The sequence below is a fragment of the Lynx canadensis genome, chromosome B3, assembly GCF_007474595.2.
Source record: "Lynx canadensis isolate LIC74 chromosome B3, mLynCan4.pri.v2, whole genome shotgun sequence".
Lineage (NCBI taxonomy): Eukaryota > Metazoa > Chordata > Mammalia > Carnivora > Felidae > Lynx > Lynx canadensis.
In genome coordinates, this window is record NC_044308.2 from 72518675 (window position 1) to 72545638 (window position 26964).

The 26964-nt window shown below is 40.1% G+C and overlaps 1 non-coding gene, 1 pseudogene and 3 gene segments (V, D, J or C); 4 read left to right on the forward strand and 1 right to left on the reverse strand.

Annotated features, from left to right (window-relative positions):
* On the forward strand, positions 1–565 carry LOC116738124. The segment is given in 2 exon segments: positions 1–107; positions 231–565. Coding segments are annotated over 2 exon segments (381 nt in total).
* Positions 566–12597: 12032 nt separating this feature from the next.
* Positions 12598–13652, forward strand: LOC116738149. The segment is given in 2 exon segments: positions 12598–12758; positions 12946–13652. Coding segments are annotated over 2 exon segments (558 nt in total).
* A 4171-nt stretch (positions 13653–17823) lies between these two features.
* LOC115517557 lies at positions 17824–17962 on the forward strand (annotated as a pseudogene).
* A 7364-nt stretch (positions 17963–25326) lies between these two features.
* Positions 25327–25432, reverse strand: LOC115517348. The gene has a single exon (XR_003969812.1). It is a non-coding gene; the product is annotated as a U6 spliceosomal RNA (small nuclear RNA).
* Positions 25433–25658: 226 nt separating this feature from the next.
* Positions 25659–26755, forward strand: LOC115516223. The segment is given in 2 exon segments: positions 25659–25849; positions 26017–26755. Coding segments are annotated over 2 exon segments (357 nt in total).
* Positions 26756–26964: the final 209 nt, after the last annotated feature.

Sequence of the window (26964 nt, forward strand, 5' to 3'; positions counted from 1 at the left end):
TGTCTCTCCAATGCTTCTTCCTGCTACGAATGAAGCACATTAGCTAGGTGACACTCTAGAGATGAACTCTTCTCCAGGCTTCGTGACTGTGGTACTCTTGATGCTTGGTAAGTAAAATGCCTCTTAGTATTTGGATTATTTCATCTATTGTGACAGCAAAACCTATAACTATAATTTTATCCAGGAGATTTGTGCCCGAGGTAACACAGGTCTCTTTTCTTTTTTCCCAGGACAAACCCACGGAGACTCAGTGACCCAGATGGAAGGCCCAGTGACCCTCTCCGAAGGGGAGCCCCTGACTATAAACTGTACTTATTCAGCGACAGGGTACCCCAATCTTTTCTGGTATGTCCAATATCCTGGAGAAGGTCCACAGCTCCTCCTGAAAGCCTTGAGGGACAAGGAGAAGGGAAGTCACAAAGGTTTTGAAGCCACCTACGACGGAAAATCCAAAACCTTCCACTTGGTGAAATCATTAGTGCAAGCATCAGATTCAGCTGTGTACTACTGTGTCCTGAGTGACACAGTGACAGGGACTGCAGGGGGAGCTGAGCGCAAACTCTGAGCAGAACAGGGCCTGGGATGCTGAGCATCTCTGACTGATCCACTCTGGTTCCAGCACTCTGTATGGTGGTTTGCCCCTCAGTGTCTGCTTGATACAAAAGTCATACAAATGGCTAGAGCATGGGAACCAGAAGGAACATTCCCCAAACCCAGCTGTTCATTAGTGCAATTAGAAATTCTACTAGTTCCTCCTCTTGCACTGTTGGTGGGAATGCAAATTGGTGCAGCCGCTCTGGAAAGCAGTGTGGAGGTTCCTCAGAAAATTAAAAATAGACCTACCCTATGACCCAGCAATAGCACTGCTAGGAATTTATCCAAGGGATACAGGAGTACTGATGCATAGGGGCACTTGTACCCCAATGTTCATAGCAGCACTCTCAACAATAGCCAAATTATGGAAAGAGCCTAAATGTCCATCAACTGATGAATGGATAAAGAAATTGTGGTATATATACACAATGGAATACTACGTGGCAATGAGAAAAAATGAAATATGGCCTTTTGTAGCAACGTGGATGGAACTGGAGAGTGTAATGCTAAGTGAAATAAGCCATACAGAGAAAGACAGATACCATATGGTTTCACTCTTATGTGGATCCTGAGAAACTTAACAGGAACCCATGGGAGAGGGGAAGGAAAAAAAAAAAAAAGAGGTTAGAGTGGGAGAGAGCCAAAGCATAAGAGACTGTTAAAAACTGAGAACAAACTGAGGGTTGATGGGGGGTGGGAGGGAGGGGAGGGTGGGTGATGGGTATTGAGGAGGGCACCTTTTGGGATGAGCACTGGGTGTTGTATGGAAACCAATTTGTCAATAAATTTCATATATATATATAAAAAAATAAAATAGAATAAAATAAAAAAAAAAAAAAAGAAATTCTACTAGTTCCTCAGTCAGGACCTAAGTAATTTCAAGCTGAAACCACATAACATTGAAGTGGTATCTTGCTCATCTTGCTGTGAAAGTCCAGCCCCACAAGTTGCTGAGGCCCCCCTGGTGGGTATTGCTGTGTCCAATGACGCACTGAGAGAGCCAGGGTGTGCCCAAGAAGGTGGTGTCCGTCCCATGTCTTCCTGACAGAGGATGGGCAGGAGAGGTGAAGGAAGAGCTGCAGCCCCAAACCAGGTTTGAATAAAGAAAGAAGGGGAGAGAACAAAGGAGGGGAACATATGTAAGTGACAATGAAAGAGAGGCAAGGGACCTGTGGCCTAGTTTCTTTTCTAGTAAATCAGATTGTAGACACAGGCTGATGTTCAAAATGAAGGGAGAGGGCAGACACATAACTGAGGAAATGACTCATGTCCAGGCCAGTTAAGTAGATCACTTGGCTTTGGAACAGTAAGAACTCGAGTGAGATGGTTTTCAGTGCTCAGGCAATATGGTGAGATTAAATGCTCTTGGACTGACTTTTTATAACAATATAGATACATAGGTCATACTGGCAGAAAATCCTATAGATTTCTCCGATGTCTCTCCCAGAGGGAGAAAAATCATGGGTTTTGGAAATGATATGGGATGAGGAGAAATAGTGAAAATGACGATAGAAAAAGCAAACTCTGCATTGCCCTGCAATATACTGCCAGACTTTGCAAATATTACAATCTTCTTTAAATATTCTCTCCTTATCAGCTGATTTTATGAGTGAGCCATGATCAGAATATTAATACATTTCCTTATATATTAGTTATATATTCGTGATTTAAATTAATTTTTTATGGGGCAGCTGGGTGGCTTAGTCAGTTAAGCATCTGGCTTCAGCTCAGGTCATGATCTCGTGGTTTGTGAGTTCGAGCCCCATGTCAGGCTCTGTGCTGACAGTTTGGAGCCTGGAGCCTGCTTCAGATTCTGTGTCCACCTCTTTCTCTGCCCCTCCCCTGCTCATGCTGTCTCTCTCTGTCTCTCAAAAATAAATAAACATTAAAAAATTTAAAAAATTATTTTTTTATTTAATTGGTTAAAATGTAAATTTTACAGTCAAACCTTGGTTTGCGAGCATAGCTTGCTCTGGAAACATGCTTGTAATCTAAAGGACTTGTATATGAAAGGAAATTTCCCCATAAGAAATCATGGAAACTTAGATGATTCATTCTACAACCCAAAAATATTCATTTAAAAATGATTACAGTACTGTAATATAATACAAAATAAAAAGAACATACTAATCATAAGGAAAAATAAACAGATTAACCTTGCACTTCCCTTTGAAAACCTTTGTGACCGGTGTGAGGGAGATAAGAGAGAGGAAGGTTAGTATGTAGGATGACTTTCACTATCACTAATGGAATCATTGCTATCTATTGGCTCAATGGAATCTTTTTTTCTTGCAACTTTAACAAGGAACCTATCCAATGACACTTGCTTTTGCCTCCTTTTGAGGATTTCGCAGAAATGTGACATTGCATTGTTGTTAAAAGGATTCATTGCTTGCACTGCTACAGCGTTTTTCAGGTGGTGATTGTCTACAAAATTTTGCACTATTTCCACATTTTACACATCTCCCTAATGTCATTTGAAGTGAGGGATTCCTCCACCTTTTCCTCCTCCTCCTCCTCTATAGAGGAGATGCAGATGTAGACTTCTCATAAAACCTTGGAATTTTGGCCACTCGCATACCTTATTGGTACTTTTCCATGACTTCTTTCTCAACTTCCACTGTAATCATCTCCTTCTTAGCACCTTTCCTTTCAACCTTTTTCTGCATGGGGGCTACTGTATACACTCGCATGGATGTTGACTACAGTACAGTGTTAATAAACTCTTGTCACATACTGTATTTAATGTAACTGGCAATAAGGCAGCAGAGGAAAGGGTCTATATCTGCAGGCAGCCTGACCTAGAGTGAAGCACAGCATTCCTAAGCTCACTCTTGTATGGAAAAGCAAGAGTGTCCATACACTGTCCATAGGTGCTTTGAAATGACAAAAAAAATCCAAGTGCCAGTTGTGGGCACCTTCCAACATTCTGAAAAATCACTGATTTCTGCCAAACACCACAGCCTGAGGCTGAGCATCTGAGCATGGGAGGCCATCACCCACAATTCCACAGCGAAAGAGAGAGAGAACCATTGGCTCAATTGTGATCATGTGATGTTCAGCATCAGGTACTACTCATATTGCAAGACATCACTCATTTATCAAGTTAAAATTTATTAGAAATGTTTGCTCATCTTCCAAACACCTGCAGAACAAGGTGTTTGCAATCCAAGGTTTTACTATATTTTCAACTTCTATAAATATCAATGTATGCTAAAAGATACTTTAAGTAATTCAAAAGGTTATATACTAAGTATTTTTCTCAGACATTTGGATAAACATGGTAGACTAAGGGTGTGTGGTTGGTGCAGGTGGTAGAGCATGTGACTCTTGATCTTGGGGTTATCAGTTCAAGCCCTATGTTGGATGTAGAGATTACCTAAAAATATAATCGTTAGAAAAAACAATGGTAGATAAAAAATACAAAGTTATCTCTTGATTTCTCTAAAACTCTATTCAAATGATAGGAAAAACATCCTACAGAGCAGAAACCCACAAACCCAAATAGAAACAGAAAAGAAGCTATCAGCAGACAGTGATGCCAACAAATTTTAGAGAATGAGCAGTATATGGAGAAATGCAAACTTTCATGAAAGATTCGATAAAGAAGAAAACGACATCTGGTGTAGAAATACCTGTGTGTGCTGTGCCCTCTGGAAAGGCTGAGGGAAAAGACCCCATATATTTTTGAATATTTTTAATAACTGAGGAGGAGGATGTTGCCTACGTTGGTATATGTGTGTGTTTGCATACACACGCATGTGTATGTCTACGTGTATTGAAGTTATTGGCACGTAGGGAAGGTAAATAAGTGGATGGAGTGAGAAAATTCCTAGGTAATAGAATAGCCATGCACTCCACGGCCCTTTATAACAAGCAATGATCACTTTCTAAACCAGCAGAAAATTGGAAGTTGATTTCTGAGGAAAAGAGCATATGAAAAATTCCCACCCAAATACACCCAATCCAAATCCTGTGTATTATTAAAGTTTTTTATTTTTGCTTATCAGTTCAGCTTTCTTTTACTTACAAAAATTCTTCCCGTCCCCCTTCTAATCCTGACAACCACTGATGTTTCTACCATCTTCCAGAATTGTGATGCATCCAGCTTTGGTTTTCTTTTTCAGGATTGCTTTGGCCATTTGAGGTCTTTACTGGTTCCACACAAATTTTAGCATCATTTGTTCTAGCTCTGTGAAAGACGCTGGTGTTATTGTGATAGGGATTCCATTGAATATGTAGATTGCTTTGGGTGGTATCGACATTTTAACAATATTTCTTCTTCCAGTCCATGCGCATGGATTTGGATTTTTTTCCCACTTTTTTGTGTCTTCTTCAATTTCTTTCATAAGCTTTCTATTGTTTTCAGTGTATAGATTTTTCACAACTTTGGTTAAATTTATTCCTGTGTTGTTGTTTTTTTTATGGTTTTTGGTGCAGTTGTAAACAGGATCAATTCCTTGATTTCTCTTCCTGCTGCTTCATTATTGGTGTATAGGAGAATGCAACTGATTTCTGTGCATTGATTTTATATCCTGTAACTTTGCTGAATTCATGGATCAGTTCTAGCAGTTTTTTAGTGAAATCTTTTGGGTTTTCCAGATAGAGTATCATGTCATCTGAGAAGAGTGAATGTTTGACTTCCTCCTGGCTGATTTGAATGCCCTTTCTTTCTCTGTTTCGTCTGATTGCTGAGGTTAGGATTTCCAATACTATGTTGAATAATAGTGGTTAGAGTGGACATCCCTGTCATGTTCCTGACCTTAGGGGGAAAGGTTCTCAGTTTGTCCCCATTGAAGATGATATTAGTGGTGGGTCTTTTGTATATGGCTTTTATGATCTTGAGGTACGATCCTTCTATCCCTACTTTCTTGAGGGTTTTTGATCAAGAAAGATGCTCTATTTTGTCAAATGCTTTCTCTGCATCTATTGAGAGGATCATGTGGTTCTTGTCCTTTCTTTTACTGATGTGATGAATCACGTTAATTGTTTGCAGATACTGAACCAGCCCTGCATCCCAGGTATAAACCCCACTTGATTGTCGTGAATAATTCTTTTAATGTATTGTTGGATATGGATGGCTAGTATCTTGTTGAGAATTTTTGCATCCATGTTCATCAGGGAAATTGTTCTATAGTTCTCTTTTTAGTGGGGTCTCTGGTTTTGGAATCAAGATAATGCTGGCTTCATAGAAAGAGTTTGGAAGTTCTTCTTCCATTTCCATTTTTTGGAGCAGCTTAAAGAATAGGTGTTAACTCTTCCTTAAATGTTTGGTAGAATTCCCTTGGAAAGCCATCTGGCCCTGGACTCTTGTTTTTTTTTTTTGGGGGGGGGGATATTTTTGATTACTAATTCAATGTCTTTATTGGTTATGGGTCTGTTCAAATTCCCTATTTCTTCCTGTTTCAGTTTTGGTAGTTTATATGTTTCTAGGAATTCATCCATTTCTTCCAGATTGCCCATTTTATTGGCATATAATTGCTCATAATATTCTCCTATTATTGTTTGTATTTCTGTGGCATTGGTTGTGATCTCTCCTCTTTCATTCTTGATTTTATTTATTTGGGTCCTTTCTTTTTTCTTTTCAAATAAACTGGCTACAGGTTTATCAATTTTGTTAATTCTTTCAAAGAACAAACTCCTGGATCTGTCCTACTGTTTTTTGTAATTTCTATATCATTGATATCTGCTCTAATCTTTATTATTTCCCATCTTCTGCTGGTTTGGGGTTTATTTGCTGTTCTTTTTCCAACTCTTTAAGATGTAAGGTTAGGTTGTGTTTCTGAGACCTTTCTTCCTTCTTTAGAAAGGCCTGGATTACTATATATGTCCCTCTTATAACTGCCTTTGCTGTATCCCAGAGGTTTGTGGCTGTGGTCTTATCATTTTCTTTTTTTATTTATTTAAAAAATTTTTTAATGTTTATTTATTTTTGAGGGAGAGAGAGAGAGAGAGCAAGCTTGAGCAGAGAGAGGGGCTGAGAGAAAGGTAGACACAGAATCTGAAGCAGGTTCCAGGCTCTGAGCTGTCAGAACAGAGCCTGATGGGGCGGGCTCAAAGTCACAAGCTGTGATCTCAAGCTGTGAGATCATGACCTGAGCCAAAGTCAGACACTTAACCAACTGAGCCAACCAGGCTCCCCTGTGGTATTATCATTTTCATTAGGTTCCATGTACTTTTTAATTTCCTCTTTAACTTCTTGGTTAACCTGTTCATTCTTTAGTAGGATGTTCTTTCATCTCCAAGTATTTGTTGTCTTTCCAAATTTTTTTCTAGTTGTTGATTACGAGTTTCATAGCATTGTGCTCTGAAAATATGCACGGTATGATCTTGATCTTTTTTGTACTTGTTGAGGGCTAATTTGTGTCCCAGCATGTGATCTATTATGGAGAATGTTCCTTGTGCAATTGAGAAGAATGTGTATTCTGTTGCTTTAGGATGAAATGTACTGAATATGTCTGTTAGGTCCATCTGGTCTAGTATGTCATTCAAAGCCATTGTTTCCTTGTTGATTTTCTGCTTAGATGATCTGTCCATTGCTCTAAGTGGGATGTTGAAGTCCCTACTATTATGGTATTATTATCAATGAGTTTCTTTATGTTTGTGATTAATTGATTTATATATTTGGGTGTTACACATTAGGGGCATATGTTTACAATTGTTAGATATTCTTGGTGGATAGACCCCTTAATTGTGATATAATACCCTTCTTCATCTGTTACAGTCCTTATTTTAATATCTAGGGCGTCTGATGTAAGTATGACTACTCTGGCTTCCTTTTGGTGACCATTAGCATGATAGATGGTTCTCCATCCCCTTACTTCCAATCTGAAGGTATCTTTGGGTCTAAAATGGGTCCCTTGTAAACAGCACATAGATGGATCTTGTTTTCTTATCCATTATATTATCCTATGTCTTCTGATTGGGGCATTTAGTCCATTGACATTTAGAGTGAGTACTAAACGATATGAATTTATTGCCACTGTGTTGCCTGTAGAGTTGGAGTTTCTGGTGGTGTTCTCTATTCCTTTCTAGTCTTTGTTGTTTTTGGTATTTATTTATTTATTTATTTTTCATGTTTTCTCCCCTCAGAGAGTCCCCCTCAAAATTTCTTGCAGGGCTGGTTTAGTGGTCACAAACTCCTTTAATTTTTGTTTGTCTGGGAAACTGTTTGTCTCTCCTATTTTGAATGACTGCCTTGCTGGATAAAGAATTCTTGGCTGTAGGGACACATTGGTGGCTCAGTTGGTTAAGTGCCTGACTTCGGCTTAGGTCATGATCTCACGGTTCATGAGTTTGAGCCCTGTGTAAGGCTCTGTGCTGACAGCTCAAACTTGGAGACTGCTTCAGATTCTGTGTGTCCCTCTCTCTCTGCCCCTTGCCCACTCACATTCTTTCTCTCTCTCTCAAAAATAAATAAACATTAAAATTAAAAAAGAAAAAAAAAAGAATCCTTGGCTGCATATTTTTCTGATTCAACACATTGACTATATCCTGCCACTCCTTTCTGCCCTGCCAAGTCTCTGTGGATAGGTCTGCTGTGAACCTGATCTGTCTTCCCTTGTATGTTAAGGACTTTTTTTTCCCTTGCTGCTTTCATAATTCTTTCCTTGTCTTTGTATTTTGTGAATTTGACCATGATATGCCTTATTGGTGGTCAGTTTTGTTGATTCTACTGGGATTTCTCTGTGCTTCCTGGATTTTGATGCCTGTGTCTTTCCCTAGGTTAGGAAAGTTTTCTGCTATGATTTGCTCACAAAACCCTTCTACCCCTTTTTCTCTCTCTTCATCTTCTGGATCTCCTATGATTTGGATGTTATTACTTTGTAATGAGTCACTGAGTTCTCTAATTCTTATATATCATGCTTTTTTGCCTTAGTTTCCCTCTTTTTTTTTGCTTCATTTATTCTCCATAATTTTGTCTTCTGTATTGCAGATTTGCTGCCCTGCCTTATCCTTCTTTGCCATGGTGTCATCCATTTGAAATTGCATCTCCGTTATAGCATTTTTAATTTTGTCTTCACTAGATTGTACTCTTTTTATCTCTGCAGAAAGGGATTCTATGCTTTTTTCAACCCCAGCTAGTATTCTTATTATCATGATTCTAAATTCTAGTTCAGACATCTTGGTGATATCTGTGTTTATTAAGTCACTGGTTGTCATTTCTTTCTGTTCTTTCTTTTGGAGTGAATTCCTTCATTTTGTCATTTTGGAGAAAGACAAAGAATTAATAAAATTAAAAATTAAAATTAAAAAATTAAAAACAACACAAAAAATCAAACAAAAGGAAACTAGATCCTAGGTATGTTTTGGTCTGGCTGTTGAAAGAAGCTTGATATAATGGAGAAAAAAGGAAAAGAAAAGAAAAAATAAGAAAAATTAAAAAAATTTAAAGATGTGTACAATACAATACAATAAAATGAAATGAAGAAAGCAAAATAGAATAAAAAATTTACAAAATAAAAAAACATAGTAAAAAAGTTCAACAAATTTTTAAAATATATTTTATTGTCAAATTGGCTAACATATAGTGTGTAAAGTGTGCTCTTGTTTTTGGGGGTAGATTCTCGTGGTTCATTGCTTATATATAACACCCAGTGCTCATCCCAATAGGTGCCCTCCTCAGTGCCCATCACCCATTTTCCCCTCTCCCCCAAACCCCCATCAACCCTGTTTGTTCTCTGTATTTAAGAGTCTTTTATGGTTTGCCTCCCTCCCTCTCTGTTTGTAAATATTTTTTCCCCTTCCCTCCCCCCAAGGTCTTCTGTTAAGTTTCTCAAGATCCACATATGAGTGAAAACATATGATATGTGTCTTTCTCTGACTGATTTATTTCATTCAGCATAATACCTTCCATTTCCATCCACATTGCTGCAAATGGCATAATTTCATTCTTTCTCATTGCCAAGTAGTATTCCATTGTATATGTGTGTGGTATATGTGTGTGTGTGTGTGTGTGTGTGTATACAAAAAATTAAAAAATATAATAAAAAAGTTATACAAATTGCTTTAAAAAGCAGAAAATAAGAATAAATTCTTTCTCTTTCTGTATCCAAGAAAAAACAAAAAAACAAAAGCAAAAAACAAAACAAAAAACCCCAAATAGATGGACCAATGAACAGAATGAAATCCGAATAACATCCAGTTTCCCTAGAAGTCTAACTATGAAGCACTTTATAGTCCATACACTAAGCCTGTGGATAGATTTGTGGTGGTTCTCTAGGGCTTGAGCTTGGTTGGTGTGGTTGGATGGGGTTAACGTAATGGCTGGGTTCTCCACTAGGTGGTGGTGCTTAGCTTACTGGGGTGGATTGCTGTGGCTCGCATGCGCATATATGCACATGCGTGGGAGAGGTGGAAATGGTGTCACCCATCTTCCAGTCTATGGCACTGGAACTCTGCTCTCACCAACCATCAATCAAGTACCCTTCCTTTGTCTCTGGCTTCCATCCACTCCCTTCTTCTACACTGTTCACGTCCAAGCCAGCAGTCTGCCAGGTTGCACGTCTCTCCTGAATTATATCTCATATGGGGCTGTGTTTACATTCCCCTCATTTCTGAGAGCCCTGCAGCTTGGACCTGCTCTGACTCTCTGGGGGAGGGTTTCCAGGAGCAATGGCTGGTTGCTGGCTTTGCCTTGGGAATGTTTGTGTGGTTGCACTGTTGCAGAGGTTCAGAGATTGTGGCTGGGTGCATGTTTGCCCCAGAAAAAAGTTCATGTGATCACACAGGAGTGGAGGTTCAGAGATTATGGGAAAGCACAACACACAGCCGGTGCCAGGTTTCACCACACCCTGGCACTTTGGTTCCAATAGCAGCAAACATGGCTGTTCTCTGGTGTCCGATGGGACCTTTGCCTGTGGGGAGGTCCTATAGCCTCTACCAAATGTCCTCCAAGCAGGGGAACTTCTACTCCCTGTGTGGCCAATGGATCCCTCGGACCTTGCTGCCTGCTCCAGGGGATTCGCTTTTCCCACCAGAGTACCACCAGGTATTGAGCTATGGACTTTCTGACACTGCTCTCCCCTGTTTATAGAGTCCTATTGGTATTGAAACCATCTCCTTTCTCCTTTCTTCCTTTCTTGTTCAGTCACTTTGGGTGTTTCCACTCTTTTTCTTTCTCTCCAGCTGCTTCAGGGGGAGTGCTTTTCCTGTACTTTCCCCACTTTCTCTGTCCTCTCTCTGCAAAAACAGTTCCCTACCCTCTGTGGCTTCTGTCTCTCCAAGTTTACCTGTCTGTACTGTGTACTTGCCAAGTTCTGTGGCTCAAGTTATGCAGATTGTTGTGTTAATCCTCAGATCAATTTTCTAGCTGTGCAATATGGTTTGGTGCTGATCTAGCTACATTTCAGGGACAAGAAAAGCTGAGAAGTTCCATGGTGCTCTGCCATCTTGGCCCCTCTCTTCTATGGGTTTATTTAAAAAAATTTTAAAGTTTATTTATTTATTTTGAGAGAGAGAGAGAGCAAGAGAGTGCATGGACAGGGGAGTGGCAGAGATAGAGGGAGAAAGAGAATCCCAAGCAGACTCTGTGCTGTCAGCACAGAGCCCGAGGTGGGGCTCAAACCCACAAACCATGAGATCATGACCTGAGCTGAAACCAAGAGCCCAGCAGTTAACCAACTGAGCCATCCAGATGCCCCTGTAGATTTATTTTGAACTAAGTTAAAGAAATCAAGTAAACAGCACAGGTTGAGATTTATCAAAATATTTTCTGATATCAATTTCCATGAAATTCCATTTTACATGTGGGATTTGGTTCATTTTTAATCCCCATTCAATCTGAGCAGTTACCTTCTATTTTGACCATCTGCATTTCCTTCATCAGGAAGCATGGAATGAATGGGGCTGGGGGGCTCTGTCTGCTGAGTTGCTTGGTATAAAGTGGTCTTTGCTGATTGTTTCAGTCCTCTAGGGGGCACTCTAGGCTTTGTAAGAAACAAAGACTTTGTGATGGTCCAAGAGTTGAACAGTTGAAGAGAGAACAGAAGTCATGTGACCCAGTCAAATTATAAATAGCAAAGGTTTGGGGGGGGGGGGAAGGGGGACATTGTTTGCCTAAAATTCATCTCAGGTTTCCAGTTCTTCCATTCCACATAAACTTCAAAAAGGTGGAACCCATATCTCCATAAATACCCTGTGAGGATGACTCTCTGAGCACAAGTACCAGGATAAGAATATTTCTGGGCATTGTGACTGTGGAAGCTCAATGGAAAACATCCTATTACCTGTTTTCCATGGTTATCAATAAAATCACACAAACCCACTGACCTAGAAATTATTTCAATACCCCAGACAGCCTACCTTTTCATTTATCTCTGCTCAGAGTGGAAGGAATGAGAATGAAGAGAAGAGAAAAAAATAAGGAAGAAAAATGGAAGAAAAGGGAGGCTACAATATTTACTTTGACCAGTAGCATGTAGACCAGCAAAAATCAGCTGTGTGGGTGAGTAGGGTGTCCACGGGTTGCACAAGAGAGGCAGAGAGGTGTATATTAAATCGGAGTGGACATTATACAAACATCTTATTATTCACCAACTAAATTCTGCTTGGAATCATTTTCTGTGCAGATGGTGACTGTCCATCGTGGTTTCTAGAACTCTCTTGACTTCAAGAAATTATATTTACTTCCACAATACACGCTATCATATAATTTCCCCTTATTAGTATTTTTATATAATTGAATTCTCACATTGTCTATCAAACCATGCAATTTGGGGGATGGGTTACTCTTCCCTGTGATTTTTCAAGGTTCTGTGTAACCCACTGAGACACTGACTTATACAGAAATATTATCCACTTTCCTCTAATCCACAAATTTCTTACAAAAAGTATTTTCAGGGAAAAAAAAACTCTTATAACTTCACATATTGGAAATATCGTCCCTACCTCCCTGCTCTGTTGGCAAGCACAGTTTTGGATAGATTGCTCTGCAGTCTCTTGGGCCGCTGTGGGTGGAGTTTCAGTTCCGGGACTGACAGGGTTCAGGTGTGATTGGTGCTCAGTGATTCTGGAGGGACGTGGTGACTGTTGACAACACAACTTCTCTGACCCAAGACTCTACACTCTTCAGAGTAGGGGTGAAGGCACGTCAGCGACCAGACAAGGAGTCATGAAGAGACAGCGGGGAGCCCTGCTGGGGCTTCTGTGGCTGCAGGTTTGCTGTGAGTGGGGGCGTCCCAGACGGGGGCTGGGGAGGTTCACAGCCCGCAGTGGAGGGGGAGCTGGCACAGAGCTCCTGCAGGGTCTACACCCTCAGCAGGTGTTCCCGGGAATACTTTATGGGTTTGAAAACTGCCTCAGTGGCTCTGCAGTGACTTCTTTTGTGTTTGGTTTTGTCTTTCCAAGCAGGGGTGAGAGGGATGGACGTGGAGCAGACACCTGCAGCCCTGAGCCTCCAGGAGGGAGCCAGCTCTACCCTGAGGTGCAATTTTTCCAGCTCGGTGAACAGCGTGCAGTGGTTCCGACAGAACCCCGGGGGCGGCAGCCCCACCCGGCTGTTTTACATCACTTCAGGGATGAAGCAGGATGGGAGGTTGAACTGCACGGTGAACACTAAGGACCGGCACAGCAGCCTGCACATCAGGGCCTCCCAGCAGGAAGACTCAGCCACCTATCTGTGTGCGGTGGAGGCACAGTGCTCCCTGCTGCTCTGCAGCCTGTCCCCAAACTGCAGCTGGGCTCGTGGCCCCAGCTCTTCATGGGGCAGGCACTTATTTGCCCACACAAGAGTTTTTGCACATTTTCATACTTATGCTACAGTACTTTTTTCCCTCCTAAAAGTATACCCATCAGGGCTGTCATTTCACTTTTGCTTTTCTTGCCCTTTTTCTTCCCAGAAAGCCCTTTCCAGGTAAAAAGCTCTACCATGGAACCATTGGAGTAGTTGACGGAGATGCCAATATCCAATGCCCAGTTGAAACATATCTCCTGGCAGCTAGCATATAAATTATATGTAAATTACTCAGAGGGAAAAGGCTTGAAAACATATATGGTCATCAACCATGACCATATGACTAAGAGATGACTAAATTTTTCAGTTACCTGCACATGGTTTTTTTTTTCAAAGAAAATAATACAGAACGTGTGTAATGTTTTTTAAAGTTTGTATTCGGCTTTTACACTCCTGGAAATACAAATATAATAAAACAATTTTTATTGAAGTTCAACCACTCTACTTAACTTATTACAATTATTTTCTATTTTGGTAAGATAATGCCCTGTAATAAGTACTTTTATTTTATGCACGAATAAGGTGAGGATTTTAAAGCAGAAGTGACTTGGTTGAGGTCATATTATTCCTAAATTAGAGCATCTGAGGTGACATGAGAGCTTATCTGCTAGCTACCTGATGTAGAAGAGTCTTCAGAATCACAAAAGGATTTCTAATGATCAGTTTTTACAATGTGTTTATATATATCACTGACAAAAGCACCCAACTGTCATTTCTAAATAGCACCTTGGGTGGAAGAGCTCATGGAAATTTTCCTTCTGTTCCATTGAAATCCATTGCTTTTCCTTGTGTTTTGAGTGAATGTATTACTCATGATTTTGTAGCATCATTCACCATTAGAGAAATGAAGTATAAATCTTCCCGAACTACTCTAAAAGAAACTCTTCTCTGTTGTAGGCAGAGACAAAGACTTCTGACTCCAAACTCATAGTTCAAACTTGCATGTGGAATAATTAAAACACAAACTGAATTCCAGCTTGCACTGTTTTTTATGTTGATGAAAGGGTGTTGCTAGGAAGGACCAGGACCTTGACAATTATGGTGGACATAAATGGGCAGACTCCCAGAAACTGGGTGCAGAGCCAGCTTCTAGAGCACGTGACCTGTGCAATTCCACAGCACTTTGACTCTCAGAAGGAGCCCTGGCCTTGTTTTAATGCTCTGCCATCACTGTCTTGAAATTAAAATAATTTTATCTTTGTACTGGTGTTTTGTAAGTGAAGTCCCGTTAGAGGGTGGAACATATGCATGAGCAGAGGAGGTCCACGGGCAGCAGGACACAGCATGCGAACACATGCAGGCTCAGGTTCTCTGTCACAGCAGGCTGTGTGTGAGCTGGGCAGTGGGCGGGACCACCTGTTGTGCCTGTGCGTGCTTTGGACTACCTGCGGCTTTGACATGTTGTAAAAGGGTATAGTAAATTTTGTTGGTAAATTACTACAAAATGGAAGTATATACATGGCCATTTCAATAAAACAGTTTGGCAGTTTCTTACACAACTAAACATACTCTTACCATATGACCCAGCAATGGTCTTCCTGAGTATCTAACCAAAGAGTTTGAAAACTTATGTCCACACACTAACCTGTATACAGGTGTTTTATAGCAGTTTCATCCATAATGGCCAAAATTTGGAAGTAGCATCATGTCTTTGAATAGGCAAATGGGTAGATAAATGGTGGTATATCCAACCAATGGAATATGTTCAGTGCTAAAAATTATAAAAATATAATTCAGAGCTATCAAGCCATGAAGAGATAGGGGAAACTTATATGCATTTTAGTAAGTGAAAGAAGCCAATCTGAAAAGGCTACATATGTTATGATTCCAACTACATGACATTCTGGAAAAGGCAAAACTGTGGAGACAATAAAAAGATTGTGGTTTCCCAGCTAACATCATCCTCAATGGGGAAAAACTGAGAGCTTTTTCCCTGAGATCAGGAACACGACAGGGATACCCACTCTCACCGCTATTGTTTAACATAGTGTTGGAAGTTCTAACATCAGCAATCAGACAACAAAAGGAAATCAAAGGCATCAACATTGGCAAAGATGAAGTCAAGCTTTCACTTTTTGCAGATGACATGATATTATACATGGAAAATCCGACAGACTCCACCAAAAGTCTGCTAGAACTGATACATGAATTCAGCAAAGTTGCAGGATACAAAATCAATGTACAGACATCAGTTGCATTCTTATACACTAACAATGAAGCAACAGAAAGACAAATAAAGAAACTGATCCCATTCACAATTACACCAAGAAGCATAAAATACCTAGGAATAAATCTAACCAAAGATGTAAAAGATCTGTATGCTGAAAACTATAGAAAGCTTATGAAGGTAATTGAAGAAGATATAAAGAAATGGAAAGACATTCCCTGCTCATGGATTGGAAGAATAAATATTGTCAAAAGGTCAATACTACCCAAAGTTATCTACACATTCAATGCAATCCCAATCAAAATTGCACCAGCATTCTTCTCGAAACTAGAATAAGCAATCCTAAAATTCATATGGAACCACAAAAGGCCCCGAATAGCCAAAGTAATTTTGAGGAAGAAGACCAAAGCAGGAGGCATCACAATCCCAGACTTTAGCCTCTACTACAAAGCTGTCATCATCAAGAAAGCATGGTATTGGCACAAAAACAGACACATAGACCCATGGAATAGAATAGAAACCCCAGAACTAGACCCACAAACGTATGGCCAACTAATCTTTGACAAAGCAGGAAGGAACATCCAATGGAAAAAAGACAGTCTCTTTAACAAATGGTGCTGGGAGAACTGGACAGCAACATGCAGAAGGTTGAAACTAGACCACTTTCTCACACCATTCACAAAAATAAACTCAAAATGGATAAAGGACCTGAATGTGAGACAGGAAACCATCCAAACCCTAGAGGAGAAAGCAGGAAAAGACCTCTCTGACCTCAGCCGTAGCAATCTCTTACTTGACACATCCCCAAAGGCAAGGGAATTCAAAGCAAAAATGAACTACTGGGACCTTATGAAGATAAAAAGCTTCTGCACAGCAAAGGAAACAACCAACAAAACTAAAAGGCAACCAACGGAATGGGAAAAGATATTTGCACATGACATATCGGACAAAGGGCTAGTATCCAAAATCTATAAAGAGCTCACCAAACTCCACACCCGAAAAACAAATAACCCAATGAAGAAATGGGCAGAAAACATGAATAGACACTTCTCTAAAGAAGACATCCGGATGGCCACATGAAAAGATGCTCAACGTCGCTCCTCATCAGGGAAATACAAATCAAAACCACACTCAGATATCACCTCACGCCAGTCAGAGTGGCCAAAATGAACAAATCAGGAGACTATAGATGCTGGAGAGGATGTGGAGAAACGGGAACCCTCTTGCACTGTTGGTGGGAATGCAAATTGGTGCAGCCGCTCTGGAAAGCAGTGTGGAGGTTCCTCAGAAAATTAAAAATAGACCTACCCTATGACCCAGTGATAGCATTGCTAGGAATTTACTCAAGGGATACAGGAGTACTGATGCATAGGGGCACTTGTACCCCAATGTTTATAGCAGCACTCTCAACAATAGCCAAAATATGGAAAGAGCCTAAATGTCCATCAACTGATGAATGGATAAAGAAATTGTGGTTTATAGACACAATGGAGTACTACGTGGCAATGAGAAAGAACGAAATATGGCCCTTTGTAGCAACATGGATGGAACTGGAGAGTGTGATGCTAAGTGAAATAAGCCATACAGAGAAAGACAGATACCATATGGTTTCACTCTTATGTGGATCCTGAGAAACTTAACAGAAACCCATGGGGGAGGGGAAGAAAAAAAAAAAAGAGGTTAGAGTGGGAGAGAGCCAAAACATAAGAGACTCTTAAAAACTGAGAACAAACTGAGGGTTGATGGGGGGTGGGAGGGAGGGGAGGGTGGGTGATGGGTATTGAGGAGTGCACCTTTTGGGATGAGCACTGGGTGTTGTGTGGAAACCAATTTGACAATAAATTTCATATATTGAAAAAAAAAAAAGATTGTGGTTTCCAAGGGTTGAGGGGAGCAGGAGGGGTGAGCAGAGCACAGAGAATATTTAGTGTAGTGAACCTACTCACTATGATACTACAGTGGTGGATACATGCCATTGTATATTTGTTCAAAACCATAAAATGTGTAACACCAAGAGTGAACCCCTGGTAAACTGAGGACTTTGGGTGATACAATGTGTCAACATAGGTTCATCCATTGTGAAAGGTACACCACTGCCATGGGGAAGTTGATAATGGGAGAGGCCGTGTGTGTGTGGGGGGGCAGAAGGTGGAATAGAAACCTCAGTATGTGCTTCCTAAGTTTTCATTGAACCCTAAAATAGCTGAAAAAAATGAAAACCTTTAAAAAATTAAATTCAGAGACATGAAATGAAGAGTTAAAGCATTTTAGAAAAATGGTTCTACTAGAAACATTACCTAATGAGCCTCCTTTTGGAATAAAGATCTCAATTGCTTCTCAGCCTTTTGGCTAAGATCAAGTGTGAATGAAGATCTCAAATTTTCCTTTTGAATCAATCTTAAAAATTATATAAGCAGCCCTGGCTGGAAATTTTGAACCTCCATACTAAATCTTCAAGGAGAAAGCCAGAATCCAGAAAGTAGTTAGGCTGTTTTAAAAAGTGCTTCTTGGGGCGCCTGGGTGGCTCAGTCGGTTGAACGTCCGACTTCGGCTCAGGTCATGATCTCACAGTTCGTGGGTTCGAGCCCCGCATCAGGCTCTGTGCTGACCGCTTGTTCAGAGCCTGGAGTCTGCTTCAGATTCTGTGTCTCCTACTCTCTCTGCCCCTCCCCCGTTCACGCTTTGTCTCACTCTGTTTCTCAAAAATAAATGTAAAAAAAAAAAAAATTAGGGGCGCCTGGGTGGCACAGTCGGTTAAGCGTCCGACTTCAGCCAGGTCACGATCTTGCAGTCTGTGAGTTCGAGCCCCGCGTCGGGCTCTGGGCTGATGGCTCAGAGCCTGGAGCCTGTTTCCGATTCTGTGTCTCCCTCTCTCTCTGCCCCTCCCCCGTTCATGCTCTGTCTCTCTCTGTCCCAAAAATAAATAAACGTTGAAAAAAAAAATTAAAAAAAAAAATTAATAAAAAAAGTGCTTCTTGCTTTCCATGTTAGTAAGCTCATCCACCTCCTCCAGCCTCTCTCAGTTGCAGAGATTTTCTTTTCTTCATATGATATATATGCATGATATGTAATAGATTTATATAAGAAATAGGTCTCCAAAAGAACACCGTGCTTACCCATGGAGCCACCTGGATCTCACTGCTTATGATGGTCTTTACACTCAGTGAATAAAGTCCCATTTGATTCCATTTTTGTATGGATTTAGTTCCCCTTGATTCATTATTGATCTCGTGGAAGAAATGAAAACCCAGATAGGATCTCATCCTGGGGACTGTGTCTCTGCTTCTGAAGAGGTCCCAGTGTTGGTTAGGAGAAGTCTCAGACCTATGAGATCACATACGGTTGTGGAAATAATCTTGGGGTTCCACAATGCATGCAATTTAACCCCACACTCACACAAGTCCACACTGCTCTCAGCCAGTCCTCAATAAATATTTGCTGTGTTATATAGTATGAAACAAATTTAAAGCTGGAAGAGCCCCTTCAAAAGGGTTTTTTAGTCCACTTCATTTTACAAAACAGAGGCTGTATCCAAGGGTACAGTATGGAACAATTAGGTAGTCAAAGAGCTGGGAGAGAAAAAAACCAGTTTGCTCATTTCCTTCCCCTGCCTTCTTGCTGCATGATCATTCTCCTGGGTAAAGAGAAAGTATCTAATGCAAGTCCAGCCACTTAGATCTCTGTAGTTTGGGTCTGTGAAAGCCATGGTCCAACAGTTTGATCGCCTGAATGGAGAGCTGTAATTTGTGTAAATATCTGACACCGTGGGCAGGAAAGGAGACTAAGGCTGAGCCACTGTTGTTCTACCTGCAGGCTCATCCTCCACTCACTGGTTTCTGGAGGAGGGAACCGAAGGTGATAGTGTCATCTGAACACGTACATGCATTTCTAAGGACTTTCCCCCAAGTAGCAAATATATTTATTACCCCAGATGGGTATCCCTTGAAGTCAGGATGAGTATAATGAGCATGACTCACACATTGTCTACAAAAAAAGATCACTGGATTTGGAAGACTTCTGGAGCTGGGAGTCCATGAAGGTGTTTGATGAAGGTTTTCTAGGCCAACACTCTGACAAGAAGTAAAGCAATATTCTCTGAAATAATCATGGAGTTGGGAATTTTGTCCAAGAGATGGCTGTATCTATCTGTGTTATAGTCAATACATGGAAGAACATTATTCGTATGAATGCTCACATTCAGAACATCACATTCAGTTCTGTGTGTCACACCTCAAAAGTGCCTATATTGACCTCAGTGTCTAGATCCGAGAAAAGGGAAATTTGACCAGGGAAGACTTTGAGAATTCTCATTTTATGGGGAATGGGTGAGAGAATGAAAGATTCCCCAAATCAAGAAGGTTTACATACATAAAAGCACATTTTATATATACCCATATATTTACATATTGAGTTGATGTTCTTCACCATAGCTGTCTTTAAACCTGAAGGATGGGAGATATGGAAGGGAGATTAGCTTTATTCTTTTCATTTCAGAGGATCAGTGAGTATGAATCATAGAAAGGAGCTTCCACTTTTGGAAATGAAGTGGTCTTAGTTTCCCAGAAACCATTTCTTCTGATCAATTCTTTAGGGCCTGTTTCCTGTTGGTACTATTCCTGAGCACATGCAAGATTTAGACTTCTGTGGATTTATTCTCACAGAGGTCATCAGAAAATTCCAAGACATTCAAGTGGATGAGAAAGGGTTTAGACAGAGGGCAATAATTCTGGAAACTCATAGGTCCAGAGAACTTTATCAATGAATTTGGGGAGAGAATACTGTAGAGGAGTTTAGGAGAAAAATAACAGAGTATGGAATGTGAACCAGTGATGACCAGGAAGCGGAAGGATGACACAATAGTTGGCTAATACTTTAGAAGGAATTCTACCGAGTCCATGAGTTGGTAATTGCATTTTAAGACATGCCATCTATCTTGATTTGAGAAAATGAAATCAGTTCAAGGATAAAGTCATATGTGGTTATATTTTCTGAGCGTGCAGCTTGATGTTTGCTCAGTATGTCTAGTCTGTCTTTCAATACTTTGCAGAATATAAGACACATAACATTCAAATAGATTTCTTAATAGCTTGTCAGATTTCTTTATGCAAATTAATCTAATCTTTGGTCAAACTGTTTCCTATAGTTGAAATATTAATAAGTAAGTGATGGAAGTTATCTCCCTGCTCCCTTATGATTGAAATTTGGTCTTCTACTTTTTGTCACAGTCATCTTACTGAGGGAAGATTCCACATCTGACTGTTGGTACTGTCAGTCCTCTGGGAGTAGCAAGGTCATGGGCCAGACAGCTCGGACAAGCAGCGACTGAGATAAAAGTTATCTTATTTGAAATATCAAATGATATTCTCTCTTTTACTCTAATCTTTGGCTTGCATGTTCCTTTTAGGAAAGTTTTTCTCCATAACAGACAAATGAGGCTGGTAGATTTGGCAGAAAGGGAAGGTTTTCTATGTTCTTTGTTTAAGACAGTGAATCATGATTCCTTCCTCGTTTCAAACATGTACACGAGGCCCATCATTGAATAAACGGCAACAGGATCTACTCTTTTGAACTTAACAGTGACCCAGTAGTATGCAGAGGTATAAATCTTAATGTTTACATTCTTCCTGTGCATCTAGTCTCTGGTCTAGGATGTAATTTGTTTGACGTATTGCTGCCATTATGCGTCTGAGTCCCTCAGAGGCTCGGGGTAGGGGAAGAAGGTTTTCCCCAGTGAGTTCAGTACAGACGTGACCACAGGAGGGTGCACCTGAGCTGAGGCAGACCAGGCGGAGGGTCCATGGTAGAGCATCTGCATGAGTAGGTCTGGCAGAAGCACAGTCGTCTCCTTATTGGCTGGTGGACACGTGGGAAACCACTCTGACTGATGCAGGAAAGAAGGGCGGGCCGGTACTAGAAGTAGCTGTGCTGGCTGGAGGTGGCAAGTCTGAAAGTGATCGTAATTGTAATTGGGAGGAACCATGAGGACATCCGAGGGGGCTTTCATCATGCTCTTGTGGCTGCCGCTGCACTGTGAGTTGAGTGTTTATGAGAAACAGAGTAATGAGTGGATAGTCTTCAGCAGTCAAGACTGGCTTTACTCAGGTTTCCTCCAGGTAGTGGAGAAAAGGGGAATTCTGAAGCATAATAACGCGGGAACTGCTCTCCTTTCTCTGACCTTTTCTTTCTGCACAGGGCTCAGCCGAGGAGAGAATGTGGAGCAGAGTCCTTCCACCCTGAGTGTCCAGGAGGGAAACAGCTGTGTTATCACCTGTAGTTACTCAGACAGTGCCTCAAACTACTTCCCTTGGTATAAGCAAGAACTTGGAAAAGGTCCCCAGCTCATTATAGACATTCGTTCAAGTGTGGCCAAAAAAGAAGACCAAAGACTCACTGTGTTACTGAATAAGACGGCCAAGCATCTGTCCCTGCACATCGCAGCCGCCCAGCCTGCAGACTCAGCTGTCTACTTCTGTGCAGCAAGTGCACATTGCGTCCCAGACACCTGCTGCCTGCACCCAAACCTGTGACTGGGCAACCCCTGCCCTTTGACACAGAACTTCAAGTAGATCGTTTGTGCTATTGTTTGCCTGCAGGTGGAAGCTAATGTGTTAGACATTAAAGCATAACTTAAGACAACTGGGATTGATATGACCCAGACAGGGTTAGAACATTTTCTTGGATGATTGCTGCTCAATGGAATTCTTGAAGGGAGTTAGTAAGGTTTTATTTTGAAATTCAGGCTTTAAATGTGAGTTTACATACGCTATTCAGATGCCTTTCCCATAAATAACCCCTTAGTACTAATATTTCAGTCCTTACTTTGGATGAGATGGGCATTTAAATGTTGTGTTTCCAAGCAGCATTTATTATTTTTCTGATTTTACAACATTACATGTCAAATATAGAAATACATAAAGTGAAAAATATGAAAGGCATACTTCTATAATCGGATATTATTGCTAATATTCATTTTAGTCTTAAAAAATCATATTCTGATTAGGAACATGATTTTTTCACTTAATATAATTTGATTTGAGCATTCCTTCCATCATGTTTTCACCTCTAACATCTACTTTATTTTATTTTTAATGTTTTATTTAACATCTGCTTTACAATAGCTCTGTGAAATATTTTAATTAAGTACAGTTTCATACTAATTTTCTTCCTCTGTATTTGGGGCAAAATTTGACAGCCATATATGTGATTTGATCACTTTCTCTTTCAGAAAATGTGGCATGGGTTTTCCTTTAGAGCCCAGTGATGGTGTCTATTATTTGTGTGTTTGAGAGAAATTAAGATAGGGAATGACTTGACAATATGAACTTAAGATAAAACTCAGAAATCTATTCTCATTTACAAAATTCTCTAAGTATCTGTTCACAATTACTCTCTCATAGAATTTAGAAGACAGAATTTTGTATTTCATTCACTGCTGTATTCGCAGTACCTAGCACAAACTTTTTCATATAATGGGCTATCCGTAGATGTTTTTTAAAGAAAGAAGGAAAGATGAATTCTGCTACTTAAACATACTTTTAATCTAATTTTTATGATGGAATTAAATGTATAAATTGATTGTGAAAAATAAAAGTCCTTAATGCGTATATCTGATTATTTGTTTCAGAGCATTCTGTTTCTTTCCATTTATATGTCTTCCTTTCTTAATAAAGCTCTGTGGTTTTAAGATAATTAAATGTATTCTTGGACGTGTAATTTTGTGTTATCATTATAATTAAAACCGCTCTTTCTGAGGCATATGGGAAACATTTTATATGCACTTATTATCCACCTCGTTAGTGCAGTGCACACAAAGGCATTTGGACTAATGGTTAATGTAGAGACAACTTGTTCCAAACCTCCCTGAGTCAACTTCACATTTGATTGAATTAAACATTACTAACCATAGCCTTTTTTTTTTTAGGGAGAAAGAGGGTGCAAGTTGGGAATGGGGGGTAGAAAGAAAGAAGGAGAGGGAGGGAGAGAGAGAGAGAGAAGCAGGGCTCACCCAGGACTTGTGTTTTACCAGAAGCGGGGCCTGAGCTCACCTGATGTGGGACTCGTTATCAAGCTTAGTGCCAAATATTCTGCAACCAAATTGGAATTATTAAACTTTTCCATGGATTGGTCTTTATGTTTTTTAAGAGGTGCTCGGGGTGCCTTGGTGGCTCAGTTGGTTAAGCGTCCGACTTCAGCTCAGGTCATGATCTCATGGTCCGTGAGTTCGAGCCCCACGTCAGGCTCTGTGCTGACAGCTCAGCGCCTGGAGCCTGTTTCAGATCCTGTCTCCCTCTCTCTCTGACCCTTCCCCGTTCATGCTGTTATCTCTCTCTGTCTCAAAAATAAATGAACATTAAAAAATTAAAAAAAAAAAGAGGTGCTCACATAAGGACCTTAGTTGGAAACGTATGTGTAGCATGATGGCCTGCTCAGGCATTTTTCCCTTGCTTCTACAGTGTCTTTTGTATCGTGATCTTTCGTCATTATGATAAAATTTCTTTTTAACAACACGAAGACATCAATAATTCATGTATTTGCTGTTCCTTTCTTATAAGATACATGAGCTATGTGAAAGGGTCAATAAAAGAAAGTTAAGGAATCTCACTGTCTTTATAGTGTTTGGAAGGTGTGAATACTTTAAAAGCATATTGACTGACACTGACTACATAATTTTTTTTGGAAACTGACATGCCCAAAAGATATCCATTAGTTCAGCCACTTGAATTAATGTTGCTTCTGCTAAGTGATTGAATTTTATAAAGGATTCTGGAGTGGTAATTGCATGACCAGTCTGGTATTGTCTCTTTCAATGTTTAAGATAAGATTATTAAAATTCTATTAATTCAGAATCTGGTCTCAGAGTGTCTGACAGATTTACCCTGGATATGGACACTTCTTGAATGACATAAGTGCAATCATGAGGCTCCCTTCATTGAGAAATGTGTTAGAGTTGAGTAATAGGAGTAGAAATTAATAATATTTCACATTTACTCTGCCAGTGGTAGAAAAACATTAGGTGTTTATAGAGAGTTATAGTCTATCACTTAGAGAGCCTGACAGTTGTACTCTATGTGGTTCTATCATATTTCATGGAGACTGCAGTACAAATTCTGAAGATGCTTCGGCCAATTTAGCTGAAGCTATAATGATTTTGAGACAAGGATGTTAAGTCTTTGCTACTGTATCAGGAAGTCAACAGTAAGAGGCAATGGATCTTTGCTGTTTGCCATGATGTTGAAAAATATCCTTAGGACACAACCTTACTTTTAATCTGTGCACACAGAGAAAGTCTTATCACAATCAATCATCGTATGGTCAATAGTCTTGTGGAGGTGTATGGTGTCACCTAGGGTATATTCTTTTCAGAACTGAGCATACAAAGTACAGGGGCTTACTGTGGTTCAACTGAGGTAATGGGAAAAATATAAATTTAAATATTTGATAATTAATGAACAAACTCTGATGTCTATTCTGGCCTTTCTGAAACAGAGCTGAGATGTTGAAACTAAACAATGTAAGAAGGAGACCTCGGTGACAGGATCTATTATCTGAGGGCTTCAGTCTAAACCTTTCAGCAAAAAGTGATTAGATTTTTCAGCCTTTGGCCCCAAGAAAGGCATCTGAACAGACATTGACAGTGAGGAAGAATACTGGCATACTAATAGGTAGATTGAAAGAGCTACAGTTAGTCTAAACATTTTGCCTTCTTACCATAAAGTGATTTATTTCTATCTTACGTGAAATAACATAGTGTGAGCATACATGATTCTTACATCTTTTTTCATGATTCTTATATCTTATGATGTTTCCATAATACATTACATGTAGTATTTTTAAAAATATAGAATACTTCATGAATTTTCACATCATTCTTGCACACAGGCCATGCTAATTTTCTCTGTATTATTCTAATTTTAGTATATGTGTTCCCAAAGTGACCCTTAGTTGTCATATTTTTAAGTAAGTGCCTCCCACCCACTTTCATCACAGATGCAATGAATGAACATATTATAGTTAAACCATCAATCCTCATTTCAATATAAAATTTTACTCATTCATTTTCAGATGTGACTGTTTACACATTAGAGTCACTGAATGCAAAAAGAAGTCTGGATAATGAGACTCTCAGATGGTACAGAGAGAAGTGTGACATGACCCACACAACTTGCTACAGGAAACCTCTATTTCCTGTTCTGGGGCAACAGTAGCACATACCCAGCCATCCTTCCCTCACCCTGGCAGGCTCCCCTCACGGTGCCGAGCTCTGAAATTGAAGAAGACATTTCCCATCTTGTGGAAAAACTCAAACATGTTTCTGTCCAGCCTTCTGAAGGTGGTAATGGCTTCGATGTGGCTGGGTAAGGATGGCCCCCATTGTAATGTTCCTCCTGTACGACCTAAAAACAGGGGACATAAGTGGTGTCTTGGGGGTACCTTGGAAGGGAGGGATAATAGTGTGTAAAACATGATTTCCTTGTGCCAGATGACTTATTCTGAAACTCTGATCCCATGTTTTTTTCTTCAGGATCCAGTATTTCCCAAAAGGTAACTCAAGCCCCACCAGCGATGTTAGTACAGGAGAAGGAGGCTGTCATCCTGGAATGCACATATGACACCAGCGATCCAAATTATAGTCTATTGTGGTACAAGCAGCCCAGCCGCGGGGAGATGATTTTCCTTGTTCGTCAGGATTCTTACAACCAACAAAATGCCACAGAAGGTCGCTACTCATTGAATTTCCAGAAGGCAAGAAAATCCATCCATCTTGTCATCTCAGCTTCACAGCTGGAGGACTCTGCAGTGTATTTCTGTGCACTCAGGAGCCCACAGTGAGAGGCATGCTGGAGGGAGGTGTACCCAAACCCCAGAGCTCTTGTTGATACATCCACCTGTTGTAGGGATCAAGGCAGGGAATTCCATCCTACACAGGAAGTGGCTAAGGCTAGGGCAGCTCAGATGGAGGGTTAGAGGGAAAACCTGACTCTAAGAAAATACCTCTCTAGATATGAATTATCATGCATCAAAAACATCCTTACCCCTGAAAATTTGTGTTGAAAGTGTTTATTTAAAACTAGAAAAGCCACGATAAACAATTTGCCATTTTGCAATTAGATTCAGCTGTGAGAATTGGCTAAGTAAATTCGGAAACATTTGACTCAAAAATCAGTAAAAATGTGTGTGAATTGTTGGATTTTCAGGTGAATTTTATTCAGTAAGTATATCTCGAATATATATTATGTTACAGCCATTATTTAGAATATGGAAGGCCATGGAATGTTTCTGTGGTTTTCCTTTTTTTGTTTTATGTCACGCTGGTTTATTCTGCTTAATGACATGGTTTAATTAGGTTTGTTTACTGTGAGTCAACTGTACTTACATGTATTTTCCAAGGTGCCTACTCTGTGACATATGTCTGTACTATTGGTCATCCCATCTTATTAACACGCCTAGCATTTATGTCCTCGATTTGCAT